The 23684-nt window shown below is 30.2% G+C and overlaps 2 protein-coding genes across 3 annotated transcripts in view; one reads left to right on the top strand and one right to left on the bottom strand.

Annotated features, from left to right (window-relative positions):
- Positions 1 to 2242: 2242 nt before the first annotated feature.
- LOC130453410 (uncharacterized) lies at positions 2243 to 22791 on the bottom strand. Its single transcript, XM_056793138.1, has 4 exons — positions 21799 to 22791; positions 19123 to 19239; positions 14185 to 14381; positions 2243 to 3236 (listed from the first exon to the last, which is right to left on the bottom strand). Exons 1-4 carry the CDS (start codon positions 22673 to 22675, stop codon positions 3042 to 3044), a joined length of 1386 nt encoding a protein of 461 aa, XP_056649116.1. The 5' UTR covers positions 22676 to 22791; the 3' UTR covers positions 2243 to 3041.
- Positions 22792 to 23163: 372 nt separating this feature from the next.
- The window catches only part of LOC130452778 (zinc finger protein 624-like), a 37907-nt gene continuing 37386 nt past the window's right edge, over positions 23164 to 23684 (top strand). For both annotated transcript variants that reach the window (XM_056792212.1, XM_056792210.1), the window contains exon 1: positions 23164 to 23336. In XM_056792212.1, the coding sequence (XP_056648190.1) occupies positions 23313 to 23336 (24 nt within the window). In that variant the 5' untranslated portion in view covers positions 23164 to 23312. The remainder of the gene's footprint in view (positions 23337 to 23684) is intronic.

The following is a 23684-nucleotide window of genomic DNA, read 5'->3' as shown; positions in this document are numbered from 1 at the left end:
GTAAGTAGTCAAAATATGTCAACATTACTTGATTTTATAGTATACAGAGTTATGATAAAGTAATGCAAAAAATTCATAAAATACACAATGTAATTTTTGGAACAATTGCATAACGTCGATGAAACCAGAAAAGAGTATATCAATTTCAACAGATTTTGAAGGGGGGCTTTGAAACTATTATTTTTAAAAATGATAATAATAATTCCTCAAAAATTTTTGGATATAAATCAGAAAAACTTATTCCCACATTACAAGAAAAAATTACTCATTATGTTACCATTTTTATTTATAATGTATTCTCACTTATTTCTCATAAAAAGTTAAATTATTTTGTGGAGTTAGACAATTTATTGAAAATATCAATTTTAATTAATAATATGTGTAAGAAGGAAACTAAAATATCATTCGTCTTTGTTTTTCACACAGCTTGTGGTATTCTGGAACGGTTTGCTTTTGTGCTAATATAAATGAACATTTACTACTTTTTTTTCTTCTTATCTTCTTACCAGATAGGCCCAATTTCTATCTTTTTTCTTATTGCTTACATAAAATAATCCTAATTCTCTTCGTTTTCTATTTACTCCATAGAAATCTATTCTTTATGATACTATATTTTTTCCAACACATCTCAATCACGTTATGGAGTTCACACATTTCTGAATTCACCGACGATAAGAAACAACTGCGAGAATTAATAAAAGACAAAATAAACTTGATTCTGAATTTATAAAAAAAAACTACATAATTAATAGAATCAAAACGTGAAGTTACCTAGTAAGTAATCCTTAGGATTGCTCAACATACATTAAAACAATTGTTGACAATCCTATGGATAAAATACCAAATTTGGAAAAGAGTGGTATACATGAAACTAGCTCTGGTGATTGTGACGGGAGGCATATGGGGCAAACTAAGAGATCCTTTATTGTTCGGTTTAAAGAGCACATAAATCATTCGAAATATGGATGGACCGGAAAATCGAGTATTGCCAGTCATAATCATGACATAAATATTAATAATGTAAAATTGTTAAAAAATGTATCCAATAGAAGATTGTAGGATACATTTGAAAGCATTGAAATTGCTAAAGAGGGGACAAGTTTAAATAGGGACAAAGGGCAATTTCCTTACAGCCTATAGTTTAGTAGTTAAGGAATACAAGGGAAAATCCCGCAAAAGAGGTTTTACCGCTGGAATTAATTTTTGATTGAGAAGGTTTATTGGTGGGAAAATTTATTATAAAACAGGTAAGCCGAGCCATTAAGTTTTAGTTTACCTTCAGTCTCTGAAGACGATAACTTGGTTATCAAAACGCGCGTCAGACAGTGTAATTGTGAGTGTTGGTGTAAACAATGTGTTCAGTACGAAAAAGAAATGATATACATTCCAAGGATTAGTTTAGGTAGGTTACGGCAACAGACTTCGATTCATGAAGAAACATTTGCTTTATTTGACGAAACACATTTTGCTTGATATTGCTATAAGCAGAATAGGCAGAATTGTTGCAGCGTGAGGAATGCTACAAAATCTGGGAGACCAGGAATAAACGACGATGCAAAGCAGGATATTTTGCTGTCATTAGAAGAGAACCCTCGCTCAACTATAACAGAAAATGTTTTAGAACAAAAAGGTTAGACGTTTGTAAAGAAAAACTGCACCCTACAAAGTCGTCACAATTGTCGCTACTGGACTCTGAAAAATTCTACTGGATTCAGACAAAACACACCCGACGTCCAAAAGAAACTAATTGCAGCATTTATGAATCTAAATAATAAGAAAAATTTGTATCCAGTATTTGGTTCTAACAAAATGGTGCACCATCATATTAAGGAGTGGGGTACCTTGGGTACTTGATCTGACCCCTTTGATTTTTTTCTATTGGGACATTTAAAAAGTTGTTTTTACGTTAACCGCCCAGACAATTAACACTTAATGGAACGAATTACACAAGAAATGACTCGTATAACTCCGCAGATGATCGAAAACTCTGTAAATCAGTTCTACCATCGTTTTGGCCTGTCAGATAGAGAACGGAGCACAGTTTGGTATATTCAAAAGTTATTACTAAAATTATTTGTATAATTCAGAAAAACAAGCACAAATAAACATTGTGAAGTTTATGACTTTACAATGTTTATTTTTATCTTTACAGTAAAAAGCTTGGCCATTTTAGACAGGCAACAAGTCAGAGAAGACGTCCACAACTTATAAAAAGGTGTTAATAATATAAAAATGCAATATGTATTTTTTAACTATTTTACTGGAAAATAATCACGGACATAATTAAACAATATTATTACAAGTCCTTCTCCAAGTAATTCCTTCGTAAAATCAATTTCATTTTCCCCTTTTTTTAATCAGAACTTTACAAATAATTTAAAACATATGTTGTTTAACACCCAACATAATGTATAAAATCATATTTATATAAAATACATCTTGAAAATTGGTAATTTTCAAATAAAAGTATCTGTGATACTTGAATTTTCATTAAATTATCTGAGTGATATAATATATATACCTTAACCTAAATTTTTTTACAATATTCCCAACTCTTTAGTATATTAAATTAAGGTAAACTAACTTAGTCAAAGATTTTCCATTTTGTATTAAAGAACCAAAGTCTTTCAAGCGTCATGTTCACTGAATTGTTTTTATATCAAAATGAAAAGGAAGTTCATACCTTTATTTGTCTAAGGCTTCCTTCATGAGAAGTGAGTGAGTTGGAAAATAAATGAGGGGAGTAGAAAGGAAATATGGCACTCTAGGAAAAATTCTATGTGGTGAACTCTGATAGCCAATAGACGAAAAGTAAATTTTGGAAATAGACGATTGACGTAATTGTTCCAATGGGCAGGAATTTTAGTAAAATTTTGCTTTCTAGTTACATGGCAGGTTTCCTAAAAAAAAAATACTTTAGTCTTAAAATGCAAATTGGCAAATCTACGACAAAACAACTTTATCACAAAATAAATCTGCAAACAATTTAAAATTACAATCTCGGGATTTGTAATACTCAGTCTAAAATAACTATGAAAACTTCAATCATCTAAAACGATAATTTCATATTTCTTTTCTTCTATAAATACAATGTCATCGTCATCTTCTCTATCTTCTGTTTTTATAGTGCTTTCCTCTGGAACTTGTATATGTTTGACACTGCCATTAATTTGTAGATCGCTGGTAATGCAGTTTTCATTAACTTTTATAACCGATTCGTGGGAAGTAGATGACACCTAGATTTGAGAGAAACATATATTAGTCCTTTTATTAAATATTCCCTAGATATACATCGCCAATGTATTATTATATATCGGTTATTTGCCGATGATCGTAAGAACATCCTCAAACCGTAGCAGCTTCATTAGTTTAGATCGTTAACTTCATTTCTATCAAAAATAAACTCCCCATTTTCTCATAATTGAAACGTAATGTATGTTTTTAGAAAATTTGGTAAATATACTAGAAATTTTTTCAGTTGTTTGGAAATAGGCCAGTCACAGACTTGTTTCTGGACTGAGATTTAAATCTAAATTTATTTATTTCGTTTATTTTTCTCTTATCATTATATTTCCAACTCTTAATTGTAATGTTTCTTTTGTATATAATTGTTTTCAATTTCTAAAGTAAATGGGATACTTGGGTTGAATTTATTAAAGGTATTTAGAAATGAATTTCATTTGTTACTTGGCATTATAGCTAAACAGTCCTCAAAGTAACTTTTGAAAATTGAAGATCCCATTGTAAGTACATACATTTAGTTGTTGGAAAAAGTTGTCATTTTATTGGAAATAATTATAAGTTTGTGTGCATTGAGATAAGGTCTAGAAATATAATTTTATAATTGTCAGGAATATGTACTGCTTGGATATAGTGGAATTATGAAATTCGGCGAATACATAAAATACCCGGAATTCGTATGAGACCTTTTGGGGTATACATAAGGAGTTTGTGTAGTGCGGTTAAGTTCAGTTTATAATAAATAGTCATAGTGAATAGAATTTGAAAAAATTATTCAAGTTAGTTATGTGTAGTATTTAAATAAATTAAGAACGCAAGAGACAGTGTTTATTAATTAATCCCAGGAATAGAAATTATATGAATAAATAAGAAAATATTACAGTACTGTATCTAAAATCTGTTCATAATATCGTTAAATTTCTTTCTAAGGTCGTACCCCTTACATTAATATGGTTTACACTAAAATTTAAAAATTTGGCTTTGTATTCCTAAATCTTTACATCTTAATAAGAACATGAGGCGTTTTTTGTTTATTGCCATGCTTCGTGAATGAAATGGTTATAGACTTTATAGATGCAACAGTTAGTGTTCAATAATTCTTATGTATTTCTTCAAAATATGACATCTTGGTGTTGTAATTTATCTATCTACAACTATTTTATACATCATATATCAATTATTCTTTTTAAAATGCCCCACATAACGTTAAGTTATATATAGTTTAGTAAAAAACTGAAATTTATCGATGTTTGATTATTTCATTTCATCCAAACAATTTGCAATAAACATTAATCTACTGTGTATTTCTAAAGAATATATTTAAAAAAATGCTAAATAAGAATAATTCCATTAATTTATAATAATTATACTAATGCCCTTAAATTGACTCCAGTATCGATTGCACAGTCACTTACAAGCACAAATTCATAAGTTCTCTCCTCTTAAGCGTCAGGAATTATTTATATAGTTTTCGACTCTCCTTTGTCACTGAACCAATCAGAAATTTCATTCCACATAAACACAAAATATTTTTCGTAGACATTTCATTCGCAAGATTTGTTCCCAATAAGAAAAAGTTCATAATATAGCTGGCAAAGACTTCGTTACAATTCAATTTTAATTCTTAAAAATTAGTCGAAACTTCAATATTTACTTTTATTTTAAAAAATTAAAAAAAAACATTTTGAAACAGAAGAGACCTAACATCAAGAACATTTAGAAATATAAATATATACTCGTATGTATGTATGTACGTATATCTGTTTTCATTGACGCGCTAGCGTCGAACATAAAAGTTGTCCATCTCACAGCTCCTATTCGGCGTGAAAATGAACGCGAGCGCGGACGTTTGTTTTTATAAATCACACTTCGTAATCTGTTTTCTGTTTAATTCGAACGAGATCGCCAGCGCGGACGTGAGCGTAAAAGTTTATAAATTGACCTTGATAGTTCAAAACATAAATGACTTCTACTAAACTCTTTTTGCTCGTGAAGGTTCAATTCATCTAGTTTTCATTGCACGCTGGAAATGAAACTACAAAAAACCTCTAACGCTTCAATTTTTCAAAAATATCAATTTATCGTTTTAAAAAATTTGCAATCAAATGTTGAGAACTCTCAGAAGTCAGATAAACAATTTAGGATATCAGTCCTCGTGTTGAGACATGTATTTCGATTGAAAGAAAGTTAGGATCAGGCAGGAAAACAAGAAAAAAAATGCCAAAAAAGAAGAGTTTTGTTTGAACGGCTCATGGAAAACTGGGAGTTAGTCTGAGTATATGGAACAAGTTTTCACCCGCTATAGGTTTGGAAATCATTATCGATGACGAGTCATCTTTTACTTTTGACTGGAGTGAAACGGCACACTTATTGCCAGAAAGGCGAGGAAGTAAATTCAGAGGTGTATTTTAAAAGGTACAAGTGTTGGTATAGTTGGCGATATCTTCTTGTGGTCGCTCTACACATGAATCATAAAAAAGAATTTTGAGCACACTCCAGCAAACGTCAGATTCAGTATTTCATAATTTAATGCAACGTTTAAAAAAAATTCGAGAATTTTAGTTACAGAAAACATCCGGCGAGTCGATTGTGAGAAACGAGCATCATTTTATTTAAATTATTTAGTGTAGAATATTGTAATAATGTACCACGAAATAGTTAAAAAACTAAAGTATTGAAGTTCGAAAAATTTGATACTTTATCCATCTAAATATCCATAGTTGGGTAACCAATTTTTACAAGATAGAAGGAATGGGTACACATAATTGTTTGCATTGTTTTGTATTAGGTAGCTTTTGCGATGCAAACTTCCGGGTGGCGTCAAACCCTACCATACAAATTAACCTCAACATTAGTCACGTTGAAAATAGTTACACCAGTTTTGACGGTGCTATGGGATAGAAATCTTCATAGCTAAATAATGTAATAAATTTATTGATGCACTAGGAATTACACTTTCCAATTAACCGCACTCAAATGATATTTAACATTTCATAAAAATATAAATAACAACCCTTGTACCTATATAGATAGGCAATGCTGTAAAGTAAAATAGAACAGAGATCAATGCAATACTATATAAACAATAAACTGGTTTGAAACTCGAATAAAATATTTGTAGATGTCTTATTTATCAGAAAATGTGTTCACCAAATACCCCATCAATAGTAGTATGTGGTATCTAGGAAGTTTGTTTATCTATGGTAAGCATTAACTGGTGTAAACCAAAAAAGTTATTGTAGTTAATTGAAATCCTGTATTTCTAAATTGATACATCATATTGTTATTAGTAGTGATTTGTTGTAGATGATATAAAAACAACCCTATACGTTTATTTAAATGATAAATTGAAAAAATAATGATTTAAAAATATTATTAAATATAGGTCGAAAGCATATATTCCAAAAAATGGTCTTTTATGACATTAGATAAAAATAAAAGAAAATATCTAAAATGTATTAGGAAAGATCTAAACTTTAAGAATTTTTCACCACCTACTATATCTCCGCGATCTTAGCAACTAAAATTCGGAATTTTCATTGTCCAATTATACCATCTCACAGATTCGAAATTGGTTAGGTTAGGTTAGTTTGGTAATAAAAAGTCATTTGGTCTTATCAATTAGTCAGCGTTAGAAATTTTTTTATTGAGGGCTGAAGTTTTTCAAAGACCTTGAGAAATATTTGCACCTCATTCTTAAAAAAATTAAAAATTCTACTCATGCGCTTTCGACAAACATTCGCTGATAATTGGTCATCTTACATAAATATTTGGTCAGTTTAATTCAGTACTGAAATAAAATTACATAAGTTGTTATTGTCTTAACGTACCTAATTTTGGTCGGTTTATTGTATCAGAGAAGTAAGCACTTGGCACAGCTATTTACTATGAACCAGATGGAGTAGGGGAAATATTTAACAGTGTTGAAAGAAATAGCAATTTTTTTTCACTACGTGATCGTAAAAGTGTATGCGGTGGATTTTGGGGATGATTAATTAGCTTATTTTATGATAATCTATCTACAACAAACGTTCACTACCTTTCAAACAACGTGCTATCAGTGTGAAAGAAAAGTATGCGTTGTGAACCGAGTATATAATCATCACCTTTATGTTGAATTGGAATTAAGAAAAATAGTCAATCGATGACCTGCAAGTTGGCAGAATTCGAAAAGAATATTAAATTTTTAGCTAATAATATTACATTTAGGTAATTATATCAGCTTTTAAATATTTTCACAAAAATCTTTTTGTAATCAAAATGATTACTTCAAATAGAATGTTTAGAGGTTAAATGGAATAATTGGCTATAGCCCAGGTCATTTATTGCTTTCTGCAGGGGAAGCAACAATTAATTGGAACTTCATATCATTTATCAACTAAAAAAGTGCGAATCGCATATGATCCTACGATTACCTCAAATGCTGTGATTTTCATTAGAAAATGAATTCCAAGTGTCACGAGGATGATAAAAAAAGTTGGCATGATTTCGAATTTCTACCACTATTCACTCCGCCAGCGAGGAATCTGAGACATGTTTTTACTCTGCAAGATTTTTCTGCCATAAAATATGTTCAAGGCTTTAAGATGAAGCCTCAAACGCACTAATGTTTCTGCAGAATTTTTTTAAAAATTTGTAAGATAAAGTTTTTTGTTGATATTTACTTCCTTAAAGTATTTCAGAGTAATACAAATTCAGAAATTCCCGGGATCATAAAGACCCCTCGGGATTAAAGTCCCTACTGCCGCGATACATTAACCTCCCCAAAATATGTGCGTTACGACTTATTTGATTCATTTAAAATTAATTCAGATTGACAATTATTAGCGAATGCTTCTCGATCGCGCATAGGCGGAATTTTTTATTTTTTTCATAAATGAATTGCTAATATTTCTCAATGACCTTGAAAAAGTTTAACTCGATAAAAAATTTTCTAGCGCTGATCAATTAATAAGACCAACTGACCTTTTATGACCAATTTCTTACCTTTCAGATGGCATAAATGGTTAATCGAATATAAATTTCCCACATGGGGTTTCAACATAATTGGACGATTCTGTGCAATTATGTTTGTCTGGACAAAATCAATTGTTCTAGACAAAACGAACAGAATTGGACAAAATCAATTAAAAACAAATGGTATTCAGAAAAATTTATTATATTAGTATCGAAAAAACTTAACAATAGAAACCTAACCTAACCAAAAAGTCAACAATATGAAATATAAAATAAAAAGTATTCGACCTTTAAATCAAACCCTACAATATTCAGATGTAACTATTACTATACAGAGTGATCTGGAACTTGATGTAAAAAATTGGGGAGTGAGTAGATGACGTGAAAATAATGCTGTGACATAAAAAAATTCTCATACGACCCCTCGTTTCTCAGTTACAGGCATTTAAAATTGTGAAATCAAAACAAAAAATTTTTTCTGTCACATTATTTTCACGTCATCTACTCAGTCTCAAATTTTTTGCATCAAGTCTCAGAACACCCTGTATAACATACAAGATATTAAAAATAATTAACAGTAGGTAATGAAAATAAATGATAAACTACGTGTCGACATTTTTATTTTGGAGTACCTACCTTGATTTTTTCATTACAAAAAATATATGAAACTACGCATATAAACAAAAATATGCAAATAGCTTTATCCAAAAATTCATCACTTGAATATTTCCTATTGGGGGAGTATATCTTGGACTTGATAATGAAATAAAAAAAAATCTTTCAGAATGTTATAATGGTACAGAACAGGAATAAAAATGTTCTGTAATGACAAATCATTTTTATCTTTGTCTCCAGTTGCATTTTTTATAAAAAAGGATCTATTTCAGAAAGTTGAGGATTAAGTTATTCCAGAATAAATTTACTGAATTGCTTTACACTTCAGCAGTAATTCGGTGTTTTTTTAAACTGGATCTTGAACTTCATTATTATTTTGAGTATTAGTTTTGTTCCAATTACATCATCATGGCATTCCAGTTCCAATTGAGACTCGTCAGATTCTTCTAATGTTGCTATTACTACTCCATTGGTTTTTGCTACTTGTTAGCATGTTAAAAATGCATTTTCACTCGACATGCCTTTGAACTGACTGTGACATTCCAAATCCTGTATTTATAGCCAAAGACATTCCTGGTTTTTTCAATTGGCTCAAATGTTGTCAGTATTTCTTCCTACGCCTGCCCGTGAACTACCTAAATAAACAAAAAATATCTGGTTATAAATTAAAACTGAAAAAAGCATGTGATTTAGTAAGGTTCGAACCGTGGACCTTTCACAACTACGTAGATCAGTCAGGCATTGTATCCCTGAGCTAACTAAGACTGTGATCTGTCGAAACTCGAACAAAAAGAGTAGAATCAAGTCAAACTTAAATCCGACTCACCTTTTACTTTAAGTAGCAAAAAGGTACTAGAAACTAGGAAAAGTTAATGACAATTAAATGTAAAATCAGCACTCACCTCTTAGTTTTTCCTTTATGTTCAATAAATATTTTACGAAACAAACACAAATCACAAATTATAAATCATCTGTGCAAAAACCGACTAAATATCTTAGTCCAAATGAAATGCAAATAACTATTGTCCAATTGTGTTCGTTTTTGTCCAAGTCATGAACACAGTCAAAAAAAGTGGACATTATAACAATAAATATAGACCTCTTTTATGGTTACTTTTAGTAATGAATAATAAATATGGCTGAATCAGATTAATATAAGAGGTTATTCAGAATTAAAGAATCGGGGAATTGTATAGTTTGAGGGAGTAACTGCATTCTGAGAAGAAGACAAATAAGAAAATATGAGGGAAACTGGTATACCAATTAGAAATATATATATATATATATTAGAAATTAGAGTAAATGAATTTCAAATGCTCTCTATTTAGGATAAACATGAGAAACAAATATTTACAAGATTTGTTGAGAGCAAATTTAAAAAAAAACAAAATGTATATCAAGATAATCTCACAACGAATTTCTGGCCAAAACAACAAAATATTATACAGCTTTGGCCGAATATTTTTTGATTCCAAAAGTTTTTAGCTGATAAAAAATAATTTACTGCTAGTACTGACGTAGATTCCTGAAAAGACGTTAAAAAATGATGTGATATGAAGATCATTATTTGGCGTGTTATCTTGAATGATAATTCAATAAAATATAATGGGCGGTGAGAATAAAAACGAGTAGGACAAGTAAATACTTGAACAAATTAAAATGACAAGTAAACGCCAAAATTGAAGTGAATAAAACAAGTATTTACTCTTACTCGCGAGTAAATACTTGAGAGGCTAGTAAAACCCCGAAAAATGCCAATTTTGGTGTGAAAAAACGCAAGTAAATACTTCTGTAGCAAGTAAATACTCGCCCATTCGCAAGTCAACCCGACCCCAGACTTGCAGTCGTATTTGTACATGAAAGATGGCTGCATTTATGAACCTGTGTGGTGTGAAACGTTATAGAGACCGGCGTAATATAAGTCCCGATCTATCTAAGGGACTATTACGGTTTGAGAGCGAAAACGTAGATTTTCTCACTTCCAAAGTGGTGTTGCCAACGACATGGGGGTTGAAAGAAGTACCGTCAGCAAAACATTTTCAAGTGTATTGGGTAAAATAGTGTCGAAGTCTGAAGATTGGATTAAATTTCCACGCACTATTGAAGATATGCATCAGGCCAATGCAGATTGGACTTCAAAATTTCGCATTCCGACTGTCATTGGTGCTATAGATTGCACTCACGTGCATATTATGAAACCTTCGGAATTCGGCGACGAGTATGTGGACAGAAAAGGAAAAACAACAATAAACATTCAGATGACTTGTGACGCTAATGAAAAAATTACAAGTGTGGATGCTCAATGTCCAGGGAGAATACATGATGGCAGGATTTGGCGAGTGAGTGGAATTCAGGACGTGGTGCGCCGATATGATGGTGATGTTTGTCTCCTTGGTGATAGCGGATATGGAATTACTCCTTGGTTACTGACTCCTTTTGACGAATGATGCTCGTGAGCGGAATTACAATTCGACCCATGCTCAGGAAAGAGTAATAATTGAACGAGTTTTTGGCCAGATGAAACGTCGTTTTCCCATACTCTCGAGCCAAATTAGAATAGCAGTCAAAAATGTTCCCAATTTAGTAATAAGTTGTGCAGTGCTTCACAATGTAGCGCATACATATTGAATGATATCTGTAAATTTTCTGATATAATGTATGTTAATAAACATTTCAAGATATTACTCTCCAATTAATCAACAATTGTATACCTGCACACTTATAAGTTTCTTCTATTCTTTGTTTCTTACTGTTTATCTAGTTATAGGGCACTTATAACAGTAAAACACATCATACTTTATACAGGATGTTTCTAAATTTATGCGACAAAATTCAGGAGGTGATGGCCCATCCCTTTTCGAGATATTACATTCAAAAGGTTGTGACTAAAATTGAGTTTTTATTTTTTTCTGAAATGTCAGTGATACTAGAAACTCGAAATTTTCATGCACTCGCAAAGGAACTACAGGTATTTTTTTTTCATTATTCTTTTTACATTATAGGGAGGTGAAATTAGCATCCATTACTTTATTTCGTATCAAAACTTTTTTCAAAATGTAATTTTATGAAATAAAATTATAAATTAAAATTCTTGTTCTATTTAAATATATTTTTTATTGTTACTTTTTTCCCCAAAACAAATGGCTGTAGAAAAAAAAATAAACGCAATAATTTATAATTTTTTTAATAAATTTAGTGGAAACCAATAAATACATAAAATATAATACGATTCATAATAAATACTGGAAATAAGCACCTCCAGCCAAAATACAAGAACGTAGCCTATGTATCATGGATTGCCACAAGCGTTCAAAGATTAGAGGTGTATTTTTTATTGTGTTATACGCTATTTTAATACGATTCTTCAAATTGTTGATAGCAACTATAGGTGGTAAGTGGAGTAATAGTCTGAGGCAACCCCATAACAGAAGTACCATCGTGCATGGATCACATGTTTTGTCTGATATTCAGTGCGATATCTTCAAATAGTTTGGGAGATCATTTTAGAGAAAACTGGGGTAAGAAACTCCATTTGATGGCTGAGGTAGAAAATGTGGCACAATTAAGTTATCATCTGCAATATCAATTCATCGGTTCACTTAAAACACATTTTGAAATTGGTGCTCTATAATCTCATGGGGATTCTCGTTCCCCTATACGTGATTATCGTGAAAATTTATGATATATACTACTGAAAAATGTAACTTGTCCGTAAACAAATAATTATTTAAAAATTGAGGATTTTGTAGCATTTTGTGTGTAAACCGTTCATAAAATCTAATTCATTGTGGAAAATCTCTAAGTAAAAGAGCTTGAACCCGTTGGATGTGGTAAGGATATAACTACTGCTCTTTTAAAACTATCCACACAGATGAATGACAGATATTTAGAACGTTGGCAATTTTTCTAGAGCTTGTTTCTGGATGTATATCAATTTCATCTACTGTTCTACTGTTACACTTCTAACTATCCGGAAACGACAAGTGTTGTTTGAATTTCTTTTTAACATTCCAGTTTCGGATAAGCAGTTGTGGATACGGGCAAATACGGAATAGTGTTATTTGAAGCGGATATTTTTCAGCTTAAAGATGTATAGCATGTCGAGAATTACCATTTGCCATACCATACACAAAATGCATATCGGTCATTTCTGTCATGTTACCATACACAGATAACGCAAAAATAACAAAGGAAAAACTTACAAGTAAACTTTGAGTGGTACAACAGTGTTTGATATCAGCCAGCTACATTATAAATAAACAAAATGGTAAATAAATTGTCAAAGTGACAACAGCCTACTATTATAAAACTTTGTAATTAAAAACAAGGTAGAAGTGGATATTTCCAGCATTTCTTAAGCATCGTATTATATTTTACATCTTTGCTGTTTACCACTCAATTTATTAAAAAAATATGAATAATGGTGTTTTGTTCAATAAGAATAAAAAATATTTTTAAATAAGGATTTCAAGTTACAATGTTATTTCATAAAATTTCATTTTGTCACCACTTTTTAAGGGTAATATCCCGGAAAGGGATGAAAATTTTGTTATAGCGAAGATCCATCATAATTTCATACGAGCATTATCCTCCTGAAGTTTGTCATGAATTTGGAAACATCATGTATATATAATTAACCCACTTGCAATCCTAGAAATTAGACTTCCAGAGTACAATTTTTATGCTAATTGTATGAAATGAAATATTTTTAAAATTTCCTATCTTATCTACAAATTTTTGTGGATTATTTTATACTAAACATTGGCAAAAACCTGAAATTCTAATATGTCACTAAATAAAGGGGAACCAATTTTATTCACTTTTTTAACAAACGGGTGCATTAAATCAAAAAATTCCACACTTCTGTAAAGTGACAATAGGAGATAAATATCCTTGTAATTATTAATTAGATAATTCAATTGAGATTTGGGCATGTACAAATGTTAGAATAATGAAAATATCCTCTAAAATAGTTATAAAACGGAACGCACACCAGATATATAACCACATTGACAATGATTGCAATAGGTTGGACACAATAAACATAAATATCTCTAATCAATTATGATTAATTAAGAAGTGGTAATGAAGCATTTTAAGCTTAAAAGACTAGACACCAATTGTAAAAGGACTTTTTGTGAGATGGTTTTGATATTCATAATCAAATGTACTACAGCTGGTGACATAATTAAATTTAACTCTCTTATATAACGTCCAATTCGACTAGTAGTTGAACAAAATAAAACTAATTAACAGACACTTTTTTTAACCTATTTCGGTTTTGAATATGTCCAAAATATTTGTAGCCGTATATGATTAAAAATAAACAAAAATTCTATTCATACACCACACTTAAGACAAAAAATATCATACTTTTTCCAAAACTGGCCTTCCCTTCGCTTCTTCAATTTTATGTGACTCTTCAGAGGTATCTTCAATTTTCTTCTCAGTAATCAGTTCTGATTCAGTGTTATCGTCAGAAGCTCGTATGTCTTGGGTTGGTTCTGAAACTTCTGTTGTGTCTGCCATTGCAGCAACTGAGGTAGTATCTGCATCTTGTCTTGAAACAACTATTAAAATAACCTCAAAATTAATATTTTCATAGAAATTTCAATGAGAATAAAATAATAAGAAGTGCTTAATAATTTTTAAACAAATTTGCATTTCTATGCTATTTTCATAATAAAGTTTAATTCCTTTATTTACATTTTGTTTTTAAATAGTTTATTTGAAAATTTCAATGAAACGGATTTAAATTGTTTATTTTCCCTTTTTTTGAGATAACTTTAAGTTCTAGAATATAAGGATCACGATTTAATTATTATTAACTACTAATGTATTCTAATAATCTATTACATAGAAAAAGGTATTGTCAGTTATATATAAATAAGATAAAAAACTATAGTGAAAATGTAAGATTACAACAAAATAAACAAAAATATCAATTAGCCATTTTACTATTTTATATAAGTTTATCCTACTCGAATTATCTAAACTTCCTATGATTGGAATGATTGTTTGCCATTTTTTGTACTTACAGCATAATGAACCGGACGCATGCGCTCATCAATAAACGAGACGGTTTAAAAGACACAAACACAAAACTTGAAGTTTTCAAAAATCCACTGCTTCAATATAGGCTTACAGTTTCTGGCATGCCGAGGAAGAAAAATAAAAAGCACAAGAAAAAACACCACCAGAAGAAAATAAAACCAAGTTAAATACAAAACAATTAGAACATGACCTCGGAATGCGACACTTTTCATTCGAAGTTTGTGATTCAATGGCTAACATTTTCCTCGACAAGAGTACAAAAAAGACTACACTTATAAAATATCCAATTTGCATTCCTAAGTAAACAGAATATGAAATAAACCGAAAATTCAACAGATTAATGTTTAAAAATTTTTCTTTCTGAATCTATTTTTCTTTCATGGGGGTCATCTCGTGACCATATTGTGAATTGAAATATATCCCTCCACAGCCCTCAGCCACTATTACCAATAAAATGTACATATGAAAAATACCTTATTGAGAAGATATTTTTGTCTCTCGTACAGCTTGCGCGTACTTGAGAATGTGCAGAACCGAGCTGGATAGATGGATCACGATAATGTTATTTGTTCTAACCAAATTGCCGTCGACTGGGGTCTGAACTTGAACTACCAATATGACATCTTTAATAAGAAACTGACAAATTTGATTTTAATAATGGCGCGTAATTTAAATAATTTGAAGGTAATTCATACTGGTAGATCAGAACTAGTAATAATTCAAATATATGTTTTTGTTAATAATATTCCTCAAAATGGCACATTTTCAAGATACAGTATTACAAAAGATGAAATTTTGAAAACCATTATGAAAAAAATATAAATTTGGAAATTTATTAGTTGTAATCTTGTTAGGAGAAAAATATTAAAGTTATTGGAAGAGCATTTTTCTCCTCACTCAAATGAAATAAAAACAAATCGGGTTTTGGAAGTAATATGGTAATCCTCCAGTTATAATGATAATATAAACAAAATGTGTTATTCTTTATTGATAAGGTGAAAATAAAACTTGAAGAAAATACATATTTTTGTATAAAATATTGTATACAAAAATAACCAATTCAAATGTAACATAATAAGTAATTAAACCTAATTTTAATGGGCTTTATCACTCCAACTTCATAACAAATCCCTTGCAGTTAATTTAGTATTTTTTATAGCCAGCATCTATTAAAGTCCTTATGAGGATTTTGAAACACATGCATTACATTAATAGATTTATAATGTAATACACAATATTTATTGAAAGTTATTTTAAAAAATTAACAACTAACACTATACATAATTAAAACAACACAAAAACACGAGCACAACACAACGATAATGAATCATCAAGATAAACTGTACAATATATATCAACATTAAATTATTCAGTTTTGCGACAAATTCGCCAACTTAATATATAGTTATGCTGGCACATCCATTAAGGTCAAATTCAACAATTTAATATTCAATTATCTTTTGAACAAAAAAAAACTTCTATAACTACCAGATCTGCTTTGAATTTATTGTTGTGTCAAACATAAAAATAGTTTATTCTATATAGAAACGACGAAATTTTGTTGAATGTTATTTCAAAAATAAAGAATGAGCTAACTCTGTACAATTTTTAATGAGCGACCCTCAAGTTTTTGATCTAATTTCAAAATGGCGACAGACAAAATTTTTAATAAACGCATAATAGCTCATTGAAAAGCCAGTAAGAAACTAAGTAGATGTTTTGGGAGAAGTTTTTGTGGATCCAGCTTTTTATACATGAAAGTAGTTATTTATCCACGTCAGACAATATATTTCATCTCTGTAAAATAATTTTCAAGAATTTAATAAAGATGATTTGATGATATCATGACTGAACGTGATCTAAACGATTCACAGTTCCATTTCAACATTCATTTTTGTCGGTACTGGTCAAATTCAAATCGAACTTAACATTAAAAAAAGTGAAATGTTTGGGATGGAATATATGGTAATCATATTGTAGGTCCAATTTAAAGGCAACTGTTTAGATTACTCGAAGAATTGCTTACAACAAATATCTTTAAGATCAATTACTATTTAACAGGACCAAATTGTAAAATTTTCTATAATGGTGTTAGCATTTATTAAATGGCAACCACACTCTCTAGATCTCACCCTAAAATTAATTTTTGAAGAGTAAAATATACGCCACTTAACCAATCTTATTAAAAGTGAATTTATTAGCGTCAATAAATTATTTTTCATGTTCATATTTTAAATGAAATATTATTTGAGATACCGCAAGATAGGGCTAAAATCAAATGCTACATAATCAACTGCCCAATAGTCAAAATCCTCACAATTTTACTTTTTGGATAGTGTTTTACACTCAGTACTTTCTCTATTTAAATTTTATTGGTAATAATGACAATGGGGGAGAGAGCGATGTTCAAAATTTAAAGATATGATCAAAATATAAAAGATTTCTCTTTTGAAAAATAATGGACCTACTTTTGCTTATTCCCAGGAAGAAATTTTTTTCCAAACACTCCACCTGTTTTGTTGTCGGGGCGACACCCTATATATAAGATAGCTAGCACTGGATGAAAGGACTAATCTATATGTTTTTTAGATAAAGCAACAATAAACAATAAAAATCATTAAATGTCTTGTTTGCTACGAGTATTCATTTAATAAAAGGTAAAACTTATATTGAAAAATTTCTATCAAAGGAAATATTGTAAAATAAATGTATTAAGTGATTATGGAATATAAATACCCTGCAGGCAAAAAGTTTGAGACCACCTTAATTGAAGAAGGAAAATTAAATAAAAATCCAATAAAATATTAAGCATTTTAAACTGTTTAATCATGCAATAAAACACTTTTTGACAACCGATATAATTGAACACAACAGAAATATCCACGCTAAAAAGGCTTAACTAAACTGATTTTTCATAAAAAAATCATCCTTTACATTCTATGATTCTTTTCACAAGTCTCGCCATACGGGCAATTAATTTGTTGATAGTGTCTTGTGATATATTGCTCCAACTTTCGCATAAAGTATTCCACATTTCTTCTTGTGAGGATGGACCACAATTATCACGGACGTTCCTATCAAACCACAAAAGTTCGATGAGAATGAGATCCGGCTCTGAAGAGGCCAAACTATGTTTCTTAACACACATTGCACCTCTTTCTCTACTAAATATCCTCCACATACTTTGGAACTATCCTTGGGATCATTGTCTGGAAAATATATTCATCTCCAATTAATCTTAAACTTAAAGGAACGGCATTATGTGATAATTTTTTTGTACTGTTCCTTTCTCATAATTCCGTCACTTTTGATAAAATCGCCAGTTCCATGGCTAGAAAAGCAAGTCCAGACCATAATTAAGCTATGCTTGATTGTTGGAACTATAAATCATCTTTTCTTGGGCACTGCATTGGACCTAAATTCTTCATTTTGACCGATTAGCATCAGTCCAAAGATCCTTCCTAAAATCTTCAGCCTAATTTTGGTGGGTAAGACGCCACTGCATCCGTTTTTTCTTGTTTTCAAAGGTTTTCAAACGATGATACGACCATACAACTTCGCATCTCTCAGTCACTATTTTACTGTAGTTAATGATAAAAGCTTAACTCGGATTTTGATTACTTAAACGCTGATGTCTGGTGCTGTTAAGCGTTCATTTCACTTACTAGTAATGAAATTATCTTCAATGGATGTGGTAGCTCTCGGTCTTCTCTCCTATATTGAATTATTGTGCCATGAACACAAGTCTTTGATAACTTCAATTGTAAAGCAATCTCACGTTTGGATTTGGCAGAACGCATTTCACTGTTAAATTCGCGTAATTGTCCCATTTAAAGACATCTTTACTACAGAGACCACAAGTTTAGACTAATTGAGCTTGTTTGTAAACCTTCCTATGTAACCTCAGGTAATAATAAGTCGGAAGAACGTATTATTAGAAGCTAAATAATCCTTATTATTGACCGATGGAAAACAAAATCAAAGCAATTAGTTATTAGCACATCATCAAAATTTTGTTACGACTCTACTATCTGGCTCTAATGCAGCGTTTGTCAGTGTTTGAGAACAATATATGATTATTGATCAATAACTTGGAAGTAAATAAAAAAATGACTTCTTTAGATATTCAATATTAATAATAGGTTTCTTTACAATTGATTGATAATTATGTTGTTTTAATGTGGTCTTAAACTTTTGGCCAGTAGTATATAATATGAAGGTGACCTTTAATCCGAATTCTGTATAGAAAACACTTACCAATTGCATCATTAGTATTTAGATCTGAAGATGGTGTCTCTTGACATGTGGCAGTATTATTAACAATTTTGGTAATGGGTTCAGTGCTATCTGAAGAAATTGCATCAACTGAAGAATCTGTAAATGAAGCAGTAAATAATTATCTTGTTCAAATCTTCTTTTATGTTGGGTACCTACAATTAATAATGATAAAGCTTTGTCTTTAATAATTTCTACATTAAATTCCTAAAAAGTAGAAGCATCCATATTGTTGAAAAGAATTTATCTCCTAATAATTTTTTCAACAAAGATGATTGGATTGGAGGACATAGTTAAGATATAAAATTTTTTTTCATGTTGTTACACAAGCCCTTTCTGATTTTAGCTATTTTCGATAAGTGGTATTCTGCTCATTACTTATAAATTTAAATTGTCTTTTACTGTCCAGTGATATCATCTTCTGACTGAAATGATAATAAAGGCGACTGCAAATATTAAACTATTCATAAATTACACAAAAATATCCTCAAGATGTCTTTCACACTCATATTTTGCTATATATTCAGGGTGTTTCCAAATTCATGCGACAAAATTCAGGAGGATTGCTCTTATGAAATTAAGATGGTTCTTTTCTATAAAAAAATTTCCTCAGCCCACTTCTTTCCGAGATATCACCCTTAAAAGGTGGTAACTAAATTGAGTTTCTTATTTATTTATTTTTTCAATTTTAGTAATGCTAGAAACTTTAAATTCTGTCATCTTCGTGCACTCTCAAAGGACTAAGTAAGGGTATTTTTTCAATATTCCTGTTACTCTATATGGGAGTGAGATTAGCAATCCTTACTTCAATTCATATTAAATCTTTTTTCTAGATAAGTTCTATGAAATAAAATTATAACTTAAAATCCTTGTTTTATGTATAAATATTTTTCCTTCTTAATTTTTTTCCCAAAACCAATAGCTGCAGATAAAAAAAATAAACACCATAAATTATAATTTTTTTAATGAATTGAGTGGAGAACAGTAAATGTGTAAAATGTAATAAGATTCATAATAAATGCTGGAAATGACCACCTCTAGGCAAAATACATAAATGTAACCTACATGTCCTGGATTGCTGTAGAAAATATTTTAATTTTATACAAGCAATCACTTCCTGAATTTTGTCACATGAATTTAGAAACACCCTGTATATGTTTATATTCTCTAAACTTTTGAATTTGAATAATTATTGAGAGATGTAATAAAGTCTTACATTATTTTCACTGAGTAGCTTATTGATGTTGTATATAATCAGAACAAATAAATGATATTAGTTGAACTAGTTAAAAATATATAACAAGAGTTGATAGAAATATCAAGATTCTAGTTGAATGGTTAGTTTTCTGAATAGAACTCAATAATATTTGGATCATCACATCCTTATTGAGGTTGATTTCTACGATGTTGCTATAACTTTTATTGTTCACCATTTGAATCAATATAATATAGACATGTAAAAGTAAAGAATAAAAAGGCGTACCCGTATATATTCATTTGATACTATAACAAGTAGTAGGTACTTTCTATAGTATCATTATGTTAATCGCAACATTCGTAATTTGTAAAAAACCCTTATACATTACATTCCAAGCTTTTTTTAATAACATAATGTGTAACCTCTAATACCTCATACTAGGTCTATCGGCCAATTTTTATTCAGTCTCTATGCGTTTACTGGTCTTAACAATCCCTCTAGTAGTGGATTTGGGTGGGTTTCTATAGTTTTGTGATGTTTGATGATCATCTATTGGATAACTTCTAGCACATTGGGCACTCCCAGGTTCATGTGAATGGTGTGATTCGATATATACCGTGGAACATCTACTTGTTGATGCAGTATCTTTGATTGGAATCTCTGAATGATATTTATATTTGTTTTGGAATCGCAATCCCACAGTCCTCATATCCATAAAGACTCAACAATAGACATGTAGATAAGGACTTTGTTTTTAAGTGAGACTCTATATTTTCTCCCTATCACAGAGCAAGCTGAGTAAAGTACATTATTCACTTTTATATATTTTGAATTAAACTTGTGTTATTCCAAATTTAGTTAAACAATAATATTCAAATAACATTCTATGAAAAATGTGAGTAATGAAATGTATTTGTGTGTCACGTTTCATCACTTGGTACTAGATGGTGCATAAATTACTCAGTAATGAATACATGTGTTTTGCTAAAAGATTAATATAATGGACATGATTGCTTTTTAAAACTCATTGATTCCCAAATGTGAACAATACTATACAAAAGTTATAGGAATATATTGGAAATCAATTTCAATATTGATATATCATTAATTATACTTTATTTAATATATTACTCTGAACTATAGGAAGTCTGAATTAGTTTGAAAAGTTCTCTTGTCTATCTGCTGCAAACCTCTACCACTGCAAACCACAACATCTCTACATATTTAATCCTCAAATAAACACTCTTGATTTTAATTCTCTTTTAATTATACTTAATTACTTGTTTTGATATATATCAATCTTGACATTTTGACCTAATTTTTAAACTTTATCAATATACTTTGTTAAAGATCAAAACAGGTCAAAACTTGAATTTTTTACCTGTTTTAAAAACTAATTTTCAATCAAAAATTTGTATTGGAAATAATATGAAATTATATAATAAAAATATAATAATTACTGTGTTTTGATGTACTTTCAGTAATAGCTGCTTCATTATTTGATACTATATTATGTACACTTTCTTCAAGATCATCACTAATTTGTTTGTTCAAAATAAAGTTAGAGAGACCAGGATAATCCATATCTAATAAATCATCTTCAGGGTCATAGTCTCTATCATTCTGATCCTCAAACTCATCATCATGTTCAAAACCATCAAGTAGACTGCTATCAATCTCCCCCGCTGGGCGTTTTTTTGGTTTTCTTGTACGTTTGGGTTTATAAGGGTGATAATCTTCATCATTTTCATCTTCTTGTATCTGAGGAGCAAAATACTGAGGTTCTTCTGGTTCACAAGGCTTACGCTTAGGTTTTCTTCCTCTTTTACCTTTAGGTTTGATAGGTGGTAGTGGTTTTACTGACTTTGTTTTTGTGATCTCTTTCTCTCCTTCTGGTAATGGCTGTACTTTAATTTCAGTTTTCTGTATAACATTATCATAATCAATCCTATTTTTATTCACTACTATATCTGCTCGGATCATATCTTCAAAATCTACCAGTTCTTCATCATTTTCTATTGGTTTGTCTGCAGCAGGTTCAACAGTATTTATATAAGTAGAATCATCAACATATTCACTATCTGCGGCCTCATCTACTTTAGGTTTGTTCTGCAAATCTTTGAATTCTTCCTGGTCAGTAGCTTCAGGATCTTCAATGGGTATATCTTCCTCATAATGCCAATCGTCCGAATTAAAAGTAGTTTTTTTTCTTTGTCTTAAACTATATTTCTTAGGTGCTGGTTCGTAAATAGGATCATCATCAAAATCTGACTCCGTTTCTGGTTCATCATCACTTTCATAATGCCTTTTTGCCCCTTTAGATCGTTTTCTAACCATTTTGTTTATTTTTAGTGTTTTCTCTGAATGATGCTTTTAGGTTAGAGTTTAAAATATTATAGTAAATATGAATTCGAATATCAAACACTTTCGTTAGCGATGCTGCGTTCGATTACAGTGTTCTCAATTTACAAACTTTATTCTGACATTTACTGTGTTCTTAAACAGTTGTTTTAGATAAATATCGAACTGTGTTTTATGTTATTATGATTTTTTAATATTGAAGCATATTAAAACATTTACCAAAAATAAATATCATGTCTTGAATGAACGATTTCAGCTAATAAAAAAGTTCCAATACTACGATAATAGAGATTAAAATCATAAACATCAATATAATTCTGCTGCACTACTTTTAGTTATTAAGGAAAAAATAATTCTCTGGTTTGTTCTTAAATTATTAATTGTTTTCTATAGCTGTAGCGTAAGTGTTAGTAATATAAAAGTTCGTGATCATTGATTGTTGGAAGTAGTGCTATATATAAATTACGGCAACCCTGTACAGACCTAACAATGGCGACCTTTTTAACAGTGTAGTTAAGTGAAATATAAAAAGTTGTAAGATAACAGTGTCTTTTAAAACGACAATTTCAAAATATCAACCGAAAATATACTAGATAACAATTGGAACTTTTCTATGGATTCAGAGGACGCCAGTGAAGTAAGTCGTCTACTGCAAAACATTTCTAAACATCAGTAGTAGATACCCCTATTTTGATTAATAGAAAATACATGTTACTCTTCCATTATTCAAATTTTGATGAAACAAACCGTAGTTATTATTCAAAATTTGAGTTTGTCTATATCATATATTATATTCTACAGGGGATGTATAACTTAGAATTGATAATTGTCAGTAATAGTGTTAATTGTGATAAACTGTGATCAATTAATCATTTCTCTTCATGTATAAACGTTTCTTGAATTTTTTATACTGGATTACCAAATTATGATGTGATTAATATTTAATTACTATGTACCTGGCATTTATAAAGTTTCAATTTCCCGA

This window comes from Diorhabda sublineata, chromosome 2 (assembly GCF_026230105.1).
Source record: "Diorhabda sublineata isolate icDioSubl1.1 chromosome 2, icDioSubl1.1, whole genome shotgun sequence".
Lineage (NCBI taxonomy): Eukaryota > Metazoa > Arthropoda > Insecta > Coleoptera > Chrysomelidae > Diorhabda > Diorhabda sublineata.
Note: the sequence above shows the minus strand (reverse complement) of the source record. Positions and strands in the feature narration are given on the sequence as shown.

Coding starts and splice junctions, on each gene's coding strand:
- LOC130453410 (XM_056793138.1), bottom strand. CDS start 22,675: ATGGTTAGAAAACGATCTAAAGGGGCAAAAAGGCATTATGAAAGTGAT. Junction 19,240..21,798: donor TGAAAGTACATCAAAACACA/GTAATTATTATA, acceptor CTTCATTTACAG/ATTCTTCAGTTGATGCAATT. Junction 3,237..14,184: donor GAAGGCCAGTTTTGGAAAAA/GTATGATATTTT, acceptor TCTCAAATCTAG/GTGTCATCTACTTCCCACGA.